At 47.6% G+C, this 13,781-nt stretch overlaps 1 protein-coding gene across 1 annotated transcript; it reads right to left on the bottom strand.

Annotated features, from left to right (window-relative positions):
* Positions 1-115: 115 nt before the first annotated feature.
* On the bottom strand, positions 116-5,959 carry PLA2G1B (phospholipase A2 group IB). The gene is made up of 4 exons (XM_034791154.1): positions 5,921-5,959; positions 5,352-5,511; positions 2,118-2,245; positions 116-258 (listed from the first exon to the last, which is right to left on the bottom strand). The coding sequence occupies exons 1-4, from the start codon at positions 5,952-5,954 to the stop codon at positions 140-142; spliced, it is 441 nt and encodes a 146-aa protein (XP_034647045.1). The 5' UTR covers positions 5,955-5,959; the 3' UTR covers positions 116-139.
* Positions 5,960-13,781: the final 7,822 nt, after the last annotated feature.

Here is a 13,781-nt window from a genome sequence, read left to right as displayed (position 1 = left end):
AGCTGCCGTGGGCGGGACCGCGCGGCGGTTGGTGCCGGCTGCCGGGCGCGGGAAGGAAGAGGCGGGAGGCGCGGCGCGGGTGTCAGGCTTTATTGCGCGGGGTCGGAGTCGGGGCCGGCCGCGTCCCTCGCTCGCTCGCTCAGGCGCACAGGGCGGAGTCCAGGTTCTTGTAGTCCGGGTTGTAGGGCGCCCCCGCGAAGCAGATGGCCGCCTTGCGGTCGCACTCGCAGATGAACAGCTCGCACGGGTCGTTCTTGGCTGCGGGGGGGAGGGAGGCGGCGTCAGCGAGGGCAAAGCGGCCGGCGAGCGGCCCGGCCCGCCCCGGGGCCCGCTCGCTAGGCGGGCTCCTTCGCCGTGCAGCGAGCCCAGGCGGGGCGCCCCGCACGGGCCTGGGAGCCAGAGCGGGCAGCAGGGCACGTGGGGCACCCCCGGGCTGTGGGGGCAGGGCCTAGGCCGCGCGCCTCTCTCGCGGGCGCTGGGCACGTCACCTTGGAGGGCGAGGACCGAGCGCCCCCAGGGAGACTCTGCACCGCTCCAAAGCTTGGCTCTTGCCCTAGCAGGAGCTGGGCCAGTGAAAGCTGTTGCCTCATCCCGCCCCCGTGTCCACAGGCCTGGGCCCAGCACTGCAAACTCCTTCATCAATCACAGGACACCAGCCGCCCCGCCAAGCCACCACCAGAATTAGATCAACCTAGTGCAGCCCTTGCAAGACTAAAGTATGATGTGGCCCCGGGCAGAGAACAGGAGGGACCTGCTGCACCAAGGCCCTTGCAATGGCAGGGAAATGATTTAGTAAGATAGTCCTAACAAGTGCATGGCCCACGCTGCAGAGGAAGGTGAAAACTCAGAAGGTCCCTGAGACCGTGACAGCTTCTCCTATTCCAAGCAATGGCAGCACTTTGGGGAAGACAGAACCTTTGCTGTTTTGAATCTGATATTTTATTCTTTGTGTGTCAATTGTGCCTATCCCTTTTTAGGTGTCACTAGCCTCTGAGGGAATCCCTGTGGCTATCATGGAAACATTACATTCAGTTTTCAAATGTTTGAACAATAGCTGTGTTAAAAGAGGCAGTTTCAAACTACAGTAATGGGAAGCTTTAAATCTTCCTGGGTGGCAGGCAGGAGAATTTGCAGCCAAGGTTTAAATCTTCTCTCTGCTAGCAAGTGAAACTGATAAACTAAAATAGTTATACTTCTTCCCTTCACTCACATACCTACTCCCTTTAATTTGAAACACTCTCAAGGTGCTTTACAGAATACTTCTAACACACCACTACCGAAATGCAGCCACCCCAGGAATAAAGAGCCACAGTCAAGTAGCCCTCAACCGTGGGAGGAGAGGAAACTATGGGCAAGATACTTGGGCAAACCCCCTCTCATAAGAATTAACATGAACATTAATAGCTAGCAAGAAGAGATGGGAGCTCTGCACCAGACACTGTGTGGAACTCAGTTTAGCAGGATAAAAGGCTTTGTCCTTCTCTGTGTCCCAGATATGAACCTGTGGTCTCAGGGAGTTAAGGCCTTTCAAACCAGAGCTATGGGCTATGCTGTGTAGAATGTGATTGTTATAGAGCAGGGGTGGGCCAACTTGTGGCTCCTTGTATAGGCACTGACTCCAGGGCTGGAGCTATAGGTGCCAACTTTCCAATGTGCTGGGAGGTGCTCACTGCTCAACCCCTGGCTCTTCCACAGGCCCCGCCCCCTCCCCTGAGCCTGCAGTGCCTTCACTGCTCCCCCCCCCCCAATCCTCCTGCATGCCAAGAAACAGCTGATCGGGAGGTGCTGATCAGCAGGGCAGCTGGTGGGCGGGAGGCATTGGGAGCGGGGTGGGGGAGCTGATGGGGGGCTGCTAATGTATTCCTGTGGCTCTTTGGCAATGTACATTGGTAAATTCTGGCTGCTTCTCAGGCTCAGGGTGGCCACCCCTGCTATAGAGTCTCTACGGGGAGTTATACCCACTCCTAACAAACACCATCTCTGCTGAAGTGGGTGACGGCATGGTGAGGAGCCAGCTTAAAGGAAAAACCTTCCCGCTGAAGGAGATGCAGCTTAGATCAAACCCCCATAAAAAAGAAACTAGTGGCTGACGTGAAATAAGAGAGAGTTAGACATACTGCTACAGGTAATGGTGGTGCCCGAGCAGCTGTAGGTATACAGCTCTGTGTAAGGGTTGTCCAGAAGTCCTTTACACGCTGAAAGCTTCTTGGCCTCAGAATAGCAGTTATCATGCACCTGACAGCACCTGTGAAATAATGGGGAATACATTCAAAACCATGTAGAATCATAGAATATCAGGGTTGGAAGGGACCTCAGGAGGTCATCTAGTCCAACCCCCTGCTCAAAGCAGGACCAATTCCCAACTAAATCATCCCAGCCAGGGCTTTGTCAAGCCGGCCCTTAAAAACCTCCAAGGAAGGAGATACCACCACCTCCCTAGGTAACGCATTCCAGTGCTTCACCTCCCTCCTAGTAAAATAGTGTTTCCTAATATCCAACCTAGACCTCCCCCACTGCAACTTGAGACCATTGCTCCTTGTTCTGTCATGTGCCACCACTGAGAACAGCCGAGCTCCATCCTCTTTGGAACCCCCCTTCAGGTAGTTGAAGGCTGCTATCAAATCCCCCCTCATTCTTCTCTTCTGGAGACTAAACAATCCCAGTTCCCTCAGCCTCTCCTCATAAGTCATGTGCTCCAGACCCCTAATCATTTTTGCTGACCTCCGCTGGACTCTTTCCAATTTTTCCACATCCTTCTTGTAGTGTGGGGCCCAAAACTGGACACAGTACTCCAGATGAGGCCTCACCAATATCAAATAAAGGGGAACGATCACGTCCCTCGATCTGCTGGCAATGCCCCTATTTATACAGCCCAAAATGCCGTTAGCCTTCTTGGCAACAAGAGCACACTGTTGACTCATATCCAGCTTCTCGTCCACTGTGAGCCTTAGGTCCTTTTCTGCAGAACTGCTACCTAGCCATTTGGTCCCTAGTCTGTAGCAGTGCATGGGATTCTTCCGTCCTAAGTGCAGGACTCTGCACTTGTCCTTGTTGAACCTCATCAGGTTTTTTTTTGGCCCAGTCCTCTAATTTGTCTAGGTCCCTCTATATCCAATCCCTACCCTCCAGTGTATATACCACGCCTCCCAGTTTAGTGTCATCTGCAAACTTGCTGAGTGTGCAGTCCACACCATCTTCCAGATCATTAATAAAGATATTAAACAAAACCGGCCCCAGGACCGACCCTTGGGGCACTCCGCTTGAAACCGGCTGCCAACTAGACATGGAGCCGTTGATCACTACCCGTTGAGCCCGACGATCTAGCCAGCTTTCTATCCACCTTACAGTCCATTTATCCAGCCCATACTTCTTTATCTTGCTGGCAGGAATACTGTGGGAGACCGTATCAAAAGCTTTGCTAAAGTCAAGGAATAACACATCCACTGCTTTCCCCTCATTCACAGAGCCAGTTATCTCATCATAGAAGGCAGTTAGGTTAGTCAGGCATGACTTCCCCTTGGTGAATCCATGCTGACTGTTCCTGATCACTTTCCTCTCCTCTAAGTGTTTCATAATTGATTCCTTGAGGACCTGCTCCATGATTTTTCCAGGGACTGAGGTGAGGCTGACTGGCCTGTAGTTCCCCAGATCCTCCTCCTTCCCTTTTTTAAAGATGGGCACTACATTAGCCTTTTTCCAGTCATCCGGGACCTCCCCCGATCGCCATGAGTTTTCAAAAATAATGGCCAATGGCTCTGCAATCTCATCCGCCAACTCCTTTAGCACCCTCGGATGCAGCGCATCCGGCCCCATGGACTTGTGCACGTCCAGTTTTTCTAAATAGTCCCGAACCACTTCTTTCTCCACAGAGGGCTGGTCACCTTCTCCCCATACTGTGCTGCCCAGTGCAGCAGTCTGGGAGCTGACCTTGTTCGTGAAGACAGAGGTAAAAAAATCATTGAATACATTAGCTTTTTCCACATCTCAGGCTTGAGCTCAGCTGGTTTGTTTTAAGTTATCTAACCAGGGTGGATTGTCTAGACAGTGCTCTGAACAAAAGGGCACAATGACCAGACAGCAAATATAGGGCATCCCTGAAGGGAAAGTAATCTGCTAGATAAAGGGCCAAATTCTCAGTCTTATTGTTGCACATGCACTTACATCAGTAGCATTGTAGTGGCATCATTTGGGTACAAAGCCCTGTGATGTATGCTTAAATCAGATTACCCCGATTTGTTTCTCTCTTGGCTGCTACGTAGCACCACTACAAGAGTTGCTACTACACATTCAGTTCACCTCTTCAATATAGCAACTACCAGCAGAAGAGTGAAACAAGGGGAGCTGCTTGGATGATGTGTAGCCCCTGAGAATGCACACAGTGAAATACAATACAACTCCATTTCTTAGCTCTGAATGTCATATGAGCCAGGAATGTTCTCCAGACACCTACAGGCAGGGGCACCTGGGAAGGGGCTGTCAGCAAGAACGGCAGATACAGCTGCAAGGAGAGGGAAGGGTTTTGAGAAGGCAAAGTCTCACCCAGGGCCGGCTTTAGGCCGATTCAGCTGAATTGGGCCCCGCGCCAAGAGGGCCCCGCGCCGCAGCTCTCCACCCCGCTCCCAGCTCACTTCCCCCTCCTCCCCTCCCCTGCATGCTCTGCCCCCTGCTCCTCCCCCTCCCCTGCTTCCCGCGAATCAGAGGTTCGCGGGAAGTCTGAAAAGAAGCAGGGGCGGGCAGATAGGCTGGCAGCACCAGGTAAGCTGGGGTGGTGAGGAGCGTGAGAAGGGCTCCGGGGAGGCGCGGCGCAGCCCAGTCCAGCCCCGGCCGAGCAGCTCCAGCCCCAGCAGCTCCGGCCCCGGGGTGCCTGCCTGGCCCGCTTGGCTCAGCTCCGGCCCAAGCCCCGCGGCCCGATTTGGGCCCGGCCCGTGTCCGGCCCCCCAGCTCAGCTCCAGCCCGGCCCCCTCAACTGGGCTCCATCCCGGCTTGGGCCTGGCCCCCCAGCTCAGCTCCGGCCCGGCCCCTGCGGCTCGGCTCCGGCCCGGCTCAGGCCCGGCCCCCCAGCTTGGCTCCGGCCCGGCCCCCACGGCTCGGCTCGGCTCCGGCTCAGGCCCCGCAGCTCGGCTCCGGCCCGGCCCGGGTCCGGGTCCGGCCCCCCCGGCTGAGCGGCTCCGGCCCCCGTGTCTCGGCCCCCCCGGCTGAGCAGCTCGGGGTCCGGCCCCCGCGGCTCGGCCTCCCCGGCTGAGCGGCTCCGGCCAGAGCGGGGCCCGATTCCTGGGGGCGGGGCTTGCGGCAAGCCATGCCCCCAGGAATCGGGCCCCGCTCTTGCTAAAGCCGGCCCTGGTCTCACCAACCTGTCAAGGGTATCCACTGGTGTTCCACTGCCGCCGAGGCCACAGTAGCAGCCGTAGTTATTGTAATCCTGTAGTGGGTTGCTGCTTGGGATAGTGCATTTGATCATCGCGCGGAACTGCCACAGAGCCCGGGAGATGGTAGCGGCATTGGCCGCACCCACTGAGAAGAAACACAAATGCTCAGATTGGAGTTATACCTGACATTAGCAGACAATACATATTCATGTCTCAGACGTGCCCAATCTGGTTCCCTTGTAGCTGCAACCAAACTGATGTTAATCACAGATCCTAAAGACTGGGGTATGGGGAAGGGTGGGAAAATAGCTTTCTTCTTTGGGTCTTTGAAGTTAAAGTGATAATGGTTCTGCCTATCAAAAACGGGGTGCTGCAGAGGCAGCTTCTGAAGGTGGATGATCTCATTGTCCAACTGTCACTTTCCATAGATTACCTGTGCCTGCTCCCATATTTGTGGCAAGTTGAGTTCGTACCCACCAAGACCTCCAGTCTGTTATGCATGTGCAAGATAAACAGACTTAGGGTGTGAGAGTGAGTAAATGATGTAGCCATACCTGAAAACAGCAGAATGAGCAGGATGAATTTCATTTCTTCAGCAGGGTATGAAAAATATGTGTCTTTGTGGTCTGTGTCGGTCTCTTTATATTACAGCCTTACCTTGACACAGGTGTGATAACAGGGCAGTGTTTACATTGTTGAATGCAGACTTCTGTCAGTGGATGTGGGATCACAGAGTATAGCAAGGTTGGCTGAAGGTCAGCAGTTACCTTTCCAGGAGCCAACAGGCCAGCTGCATACTTTAGGGTTTTTCTTTTATTTTAAAATTAAGATAATACTTGTGTAACAAGCTAAATTTAAAGTCCTGGAAATAAATTCTTTACATCCATAAAACAGATACAGTATAACATGGGCAAGCACCCCAACCACAAACCTTGAAGAACTGTTTCCAAGCCCAGACAGTGGGGCCTCACTGGTGAGACTAGCACTAATGGTGGTAGTTGTGCTGGTGACTCTTCTTACACAAATACTTATCCTCCTAGGAACTAGCCTGACATTTTCATGGCATCCTATTTTATCCCCAGTCCAGAAAGTGCACCTGTGTTCTCCTGGCCTGGTGCAGATAATAGGGTGAAAGCAGTTCACCCCATTCTGAATGGTCTTCTATCATGAGTGGCCAGGTGGGTGGCCAGGTGGAGGCGCTGTGTGATGCTAAGGGATAAGCAGGCTGTTATTTTGAAAACATGAAGGAGGGAGAGGATGGAGATCTTCAATGATCTAAAAATCAAAAAAGAGTCCTACAAAAAGTAGAAACTCGGTCAAATTACAAAGGAGGAATATAAACAAATAACACAAGTATGTATGGACAAAACTAGAAAGGCCAAGGCACAAAATGAGATCAAACTATCTAGAGACAAAGGGTAACAAGAAAACATTCTACAAATACATTAGAAGCAAAGAGGAAGACCAAGGACTGGGTAGGCCCGTTACTCAATGGGGGTGGGGGGGATAACAACAGAAAATATGGAAATGGCAGAGGTGCTTAATGACTTCTTTGTTTTGGTTGTCACCAAGAAGGTTGGTGGTGATTGGATGTCTAACATAGTGAATGCCAGTGAAAATGAGGTAAGATCAGAAGAAGCTAAAATAGGGAAAGAACAAGTTAAAAATTACTTGGACAAATTAGATGTCTTCAAGTCACCAGGGCCTGATGAAATCCATCCTAGAATACTCAAGGAGCTGACTGAGGAGATATCTGAGATATTTAGTGATTATTTTTGAAAAAGTCATGGAAGATGGGAGAGATTCCAGAAGACTGAAAAAGGGCAAATATAGTGCCAATCTATAAAAAGGGAAATAAGGACAACCCATGGAGTTACAGACCAGTCAGCTTAACTTCTGTACTCAGAAAGATAATGGAACAAATAATTAAGCAATCAGTATGCAAACATCTAGAAGATAATAAGGTGATAAGTAACAGTCAGCATGGATTTGTCAAAAACAAATTGTGTCAAACCAAACTGATAGCTTTATTTGACAGGGTAACAAGCCTTGTGGATGTGGGGAAGAAGTAGACATGGTATATCTTGACTTTAGTAAAGCTTTTGATACTGTCTCGCATGACTTCATAAAAAAACTAGGGAAATGCAACCTAGATGGAGCTACTATAAGGTGGGTGCAAAATTGGTTGGAAAATTGTTCCCAGAGAGTAGTTATCAGTGGATCACATACATGCTGGAAGGGTATAATGAGTGGAGTCCCACAGGGATCAGTTCTGGGTCTGGTTCTGTTCAATATCTTCATCAATGATTTAGATAATGATATAAAGAGTACACTTATAAAGTTTGCAGACGATACTAAACTGGGAGGGGTTGCAAGTGCTTTGGAGGATAGGATTATAATTCAAAATGATCTGGACAAATTGGAGAAATGGTCTGAAGTAAACGGTGAAATTCAATAAGGACAAATGCAAAGTACTCCACTTAGGAAGGAACAATCAGTTGCACACATACAAAATGGGAAATGACTGCCTAGGAAGGAGTACTGCAGAATGGGATCTGGGGGTCATAGTGGCCCACAAGCTAAATATGAGTCAACAGTGTAACGCTGTTGCAAAACAAACAAACATAGTTCTGGGGTATATTAGCAGGAGTGTTGTAAGCAAGACATGAGAAGTAATTCTTCCGCACTGATTAGGCCTCAACTGAAGTATTGTGTCCAGTTCTGGGTGCCATATTTCAGGAAGGATGTGGACAAATTGGAGTGAGTCCAGAGAAGAGCAACAAAAATGATTAAAGGTCTAGAAAACATGACCTATGAGGGAAGATTGAAAAAATTGGGGTTGTTTAGTCTGGAAAAGAGAAGACTGAGAGGGGACATGATAACAGTTTTAAAGTATGTAAAAGGTTGTTACAAGGAGGAGAAAGAAAAATTGTTTCTTAACCTCTGTGGATAGGACAAGAAGCAATTAATTTAAATTGCTGCAAGGGAGGGTTAGGTTGGACATTAGGAAAAACTTCCTAAAGGTCAAGGTGGTTAAGCACTGGAATAAATTGCCTAGGGAGGTTGTGGAGTCTCCATCATTGGAAATTTTTAAGAGCAGGTTAGACAAACACCTGTCAGAGATAGTCTAGATAATACTTAGTCCTGCCACTAGTGCAGGGGACTGGACTAGATGACCTCTCGAGGTCCCTTCCAGTTCTATGATCACTGAATGTTTGGCAAGTGGTAGGAACCAGGGGAGTTGGAATGTCTCTCAGCTTCTTAGGGCGCAGAAGCAGGGAACAGCCATAACATGGAAAATATTGGTGGTAGGATGTAAACAAAGGAGAAGAGAAATGTAGAAAGGAATTATTGGCTGCAGTTCCAGAACAGAATTCAGAAAAGATCCAACAGGGCTTTCACGGAGCTGCAAACTGAGTGGGCACCAACAGAAAATTGAGCTCATTCTTGTGCAGGGGAAGCCCTTGACTGGACAAAATTGTGGCTACATTAGCATCTTGCCAAAAGAAATACATTAGCCACAATTAGTTTGTATGAAATGGAAAAGATTGCAGCCAACCTAATTTTTAATGGCATGCTGTGCTCCCCAGGCTGCTGGGATCAAGATGGTACTTTGCATCTTGGGACCTGCCATCTCCACAGACAGCATTAAAACTAAAGATGCATGGGACAGTGTTGTAGAGATACCTGGCCTGTATTTGGCCAATGGAACCCACTTTGCAAACCCCTTTGCAGAGGGCATTGGAGAATTAATTACCAGCACCTTAAAATTTCCCTTCTCCCATGCATCAAAACCATCCTGGAAACACAAATATTTCACTTGAATACACTGTGTATACCAAGAATGATGATCCACATTAAGAGCAATCCTAGCACTACAGACTTAACTAAGTGCAGCTCTAATTAGCACTGCACCCCCAGATCTTTCCCTGGTTATGATCCTGCTAACCCATGACTGCTTTGGGAACACCTGCATCCACTTCTCTTCAGTAAGATGTCATCAGATTGATGACAGAGTTGCTAATGGAAAGAACTGTTGATGAATTGATTCCAGGAATAAGCAGGTGGCATGGTACTCACACTCCTGGAAAGACAAACCACCTAACTTAGAGAGAGCCAAATTTATCTCTAATGTAACTCCAACTTCAGCAGAATTACTCCAGGGGTGAATTGGGCCCACTATTTTTAACTCACCCACTTGCTTATAATTTGTCTGAGAGATACTGATTTTCCAGTGTTGGCTTCTGAATTGTGATGGGAGCACTCAGTCATGTCTCTCATGGAGTTTTGGCTACTTTCCAGCTCATAAATGATATTAAATAAAAGTGGGTTTAAACACAAGCAGCTCCCCACTAGCCACCTCCCTACAAGTACAAGCACCCAATACGGCCAGCTGTTGCCCTGACATTTTCTTCTTGGGAGGTATGCTGCCTGCCAGGGGCCTGTATCCAAAATGTTACAGAGGCGTTGTCAAGGATTATCCAGCCCTCTGACTACTACTCCATGCTACTCATCCATGTGGGCACAAATGATACTGCAAGATGTGACACTGAGCGGATCAAGAGTGACTACAGGGCTCTGGGAGTACGGGTGAAGGAGTTTGGAGCGCAGGTGGTATTCTCTTTGATTCTTCTTGTCAAAGGTAGGGGCCTGCGCAGAGACAGATGCATCATGGAGGTGAATGCCTGGCTGCGAAGATGGTGTCACTAGGAGGGCTTTGGCTTCCTCGACCACGGGATGCTATTTGAGGAAGGACTGCTAGGCAGAGATGGTGTTCACCTTTCGAGGAGGGGAAAGACCGTATTTGGACACAGACTGGCTAACCTAGTGAGGAGGGCTTTAAACTAGGTTCAATGGGGACAGGTGAGCAAAGCCCACAGGTAAGTGGGGAACATGGAGACCTGGGAGATGGGTCAGAAACAAGAGGGAGCATAGGCTATAATGGCAGAGAGAAAAGAGGGTAAGGGCAAAACTGGGAGGCAAGATCAAACCAGTATCTTAGATGCCTATATACAAATGCGAGAAGTATGGGTAATAAGCAGGAAGAACTGGAAGTGCTAAGAAATAAATACAACTATGACATTGTTGGCATCACTGAAACTTAGTGGGATAATACACATGATTGGAATGTTAGTGTGGATGGGTACAGCTTGCTCAGGAAGGATAGACAGGGGAAAAAGGAGGAGGTGTTGCCTTATATATTAAAAATGTGCACATTTGGACTGAGGTGGAGATGGACATAGGAGACGGAAGTGTTGAGAGTCTCTGGGTTAGGCTAAAAGGGGTAAAAAACAAGGGTGATGTCATGCTAGGAGTCTACTACAGGCCACCTAACCAGGTGAAAGAGGTAGATGAGGCTTTTTTTAAACAACTAACAAAATCATCCAAAGTCCAAGATTTGGTGGTGATGGGGGACTTCAACTATCCGGATATATGTTGGGAAAATAACACAGCGCGGCACAGACTATCCAATAAGTTCTTGGACTGCATTGCAGACAACTTTTTATTTCAGAAGGTTGAAAAAGCTACTGGGGCGAAGCTGTTCTAGACTTGCCTTTAACAAATAGGGAGGAACTCATTGAGAATTTGAAAGTAGAAGGCAGTTTGGGTGAAAGTGATCATGAAATCATAGAGTTTGCAATTCTAAGGAAGGGTAGAAGGGAGTACAGCAAAATAGAGACAATGGATTTCAGGAAAGCGGATTTTGGTAAGCTCAGAGCGTTGATAGGTAAGGTCCCATGGGAATCAAGACTGAGGGGAAAAACAACTGAGGAGAGTTGGCAGTTTTTTAAAGGGACACTATTAAGGGCCCAAAAGCAAGCTATTCTGCTGGGTAAGAAAGATAGAAAATGTGGCAAAAGACCACCTTGGCTTAACCACGAGATCTTGCATGATCTAAAAAATAAAAAGGAGTCTCATAAAAAATGGAAACTAGGACAGATTACAAAGGATGAATATAGGCAAACAACACAGGAATGCAGGGGCATTAGAAAGGCAAAGGGACAAAATGAGCTCAAACTAGCTACGTGAATAAAGGGAAACAAGAAGACTTTTTATCAATACATTAGAAGCAAGAGGAAGACCAAGGACAGGGTAGGCCCACTGCTCAGTGAGGAGGGAGAAACAGTAACAGGAAACTTGGGAATGGCAGAGATGCTTCATGACTTCTTTGTTTCGGTCTTCACCGAGAAGTCTGAAGGAATGTCTAACATAGTGAATGCTAATGGGAAGGGGGTAGGTTTAGAAGATAAAATAAAAAAATAAGTTAAAAATCAGTTAGAAAAGTTAGATGCCTGCAAGTCACCAGGGCCTGATGAAATGCATCTAGAATACTCAAGGAGCTAATAGAGGACGTACCTGAGCCTCTAGCTATTGTCTTTGGAAAATCATGGGAGACGGGAGAGATTCCAGAAGACTGGAAAAGGGCAAATATAGTGCCCATCTATAAAAAGGGAAATAAAAACAACCCAGGAAACTACAGACCAGTTAGTTTAAATTCAGTGCCAGGGAAGATAATGGAGCAAGTAATTAAGGAAATCGTCTGCAAACACTTGGAAGGTGGTAAGGTGATAGGGAATAGCCAGCATGGATTTGTAAAGAACAAATTGTGTCAAACCAATCTGATAGCTTTTTTTGATAGGATAACGAGCTTTGTGGATAAGGGAGAAGCGGTATACCTAGACTTTAGTAAGGCATTTGATACGGTCTCGCATGATATTCTTATCGATAAACTAGGCAAATACAATTTAGATGGGGCTACTATAAGGTGGGTGCATAACTGGTTGGATAACTGTACTCAGAGAGTAGTTATTAATGGTTCCCAATCCTGCTGGAAAGGTATAACAAGTGGGGTTCCGCAGGGGTCTGTTTTGGGACCGGCTCTGTTCAGTATCTTCATCAATGACTTAGATATTGGCATAGAAAGTACGATTAAGTTTGCGGATGATACCAAACTGGGAGGGATTGGAGGACAGGGTCATAATTCAAAATGATCTGGACAAATTGGAGAAATGGTCTGAGGTAAACAGGATGAAGTTTAACAAAGACAAATGCAAAGTGCGCCATTTAGGAAGGAAAAATCAGTTTCACACATACAGAATGGGAAGAGACTGTCTAGGAAGGAGTACGGCAGAAAGGGATCTAGGGGTTATAGTGGACCACAAGCTAAATACGAGTCAACAGTGTGATGCTGTTGCAAAAAAAGCAAACATGATTCTGGGATGCATTAACAGACGTGTTGTGAGCAAAACACAAGAAGTCATTCTTCCGCTTTACTCTGCGCTGGTTAGGCCTCAACTGGAGTATTGTGTCCAATTCTGGGCACCACATTTCAAGAAAGATGTGGAGAAACTGGAGAGGGTCCAGAGAAGAGCAACAAGAATGATTAAAGGTCTTGAGAACATGACCTATGAAGGAAGGCTGAAATAATTGGGTTTGTTTAGTTTGGAAAAGAGAAGACTGAGAGGGGACATGATAGCAGTTTTCAGGTTTCTAAAAGGGTGTCATAAGGAGGAGGGAGAAAACTAGTTCACCTTAGCCTCTAAGGATAGAACAAGAAGCAATGGGCTTAAACTACAGCAAGGGAGGTTTAGGTTGGACATTAGGAAAAAGTTCCTAACTGTCAGGGTGGTTAAACACTGGAATAAATTGCCTAGGGAGGTTGTGAAATCTCCATCTCTGGAGATATTTAAGAGTAGGTTAGATAAATGTCTATCAGGGATGGTCTAGACAGTATTTGGTCCTGCCATGAGGGCAGGGGACTGGACTCGATGACCTCTTGAGGTCCCTTCTAGTCCTAGAATCTATTAATCATTCCCCTTAATCTGTGGTCCTTCTGACACTTTTCAATGTCTCAATTTTTATGGACCGTTTCATTCATGTGCTTTACTAATATCCTGATATTCCAGCTACTATGTTTCGTTTAGCTCATTTTGTGCTTTGCGTGATCAAGTCTCTCCAGAACTATTTTTATAAATAGAAACTTTCCATATTATGGTTCCATCATCCTCTAGGGATGCAACTACACTGAGACTTTTAGCCAATTCTCCCACTGTGTCTAGTACCTGTACCACCTCACCAAAACTAGCAAAAGTGGGAGGCTGACCACTTACATTCCTACCAACCTGTCTTCTAAGCCTGCTCAGAGTAGGTCTAGTTAACATGGTGCCAAAACCACTGGGTGACCAGTCTACACTAGTGCTCCTACCATTTCAAACACTGGTGGAGCTGCACAAGGGCTAGAGAAAGGGTGGGAGAACTGCTTTAAGTTCTCAGTGTAGACTAGGCCTCTGTTCAGATTCTCACTATAATTGTATTAAGGGCCTGTAGCTAGTTTTACTGGTTGCAACTACCAGGATTACTTTTTCCCTCTTTTTTTGTGTCCCATGTGCTGTTTGTTGTTTTTTAAACTCTTGG

This window comes from Trachemys scripta, chromosome 15 (genome assembly GCF_013100865.1).
Source record: "Trachemys scripta elegans isolate TJP31775 chromosome 15, CAS_Tse_1.0, whole genome shotgun sequence".
Taxonomy (NCBI): Eukaryota; Metazoa; Chordata; order Testudines; family Emydidae; genus Trachemys; species Trachemys scripta.
The sequence above is the reverse complement of the archived record's forward strand: the minus strand, read 5'-3'. Positions and strand labels throughout refer to the sequence as shown.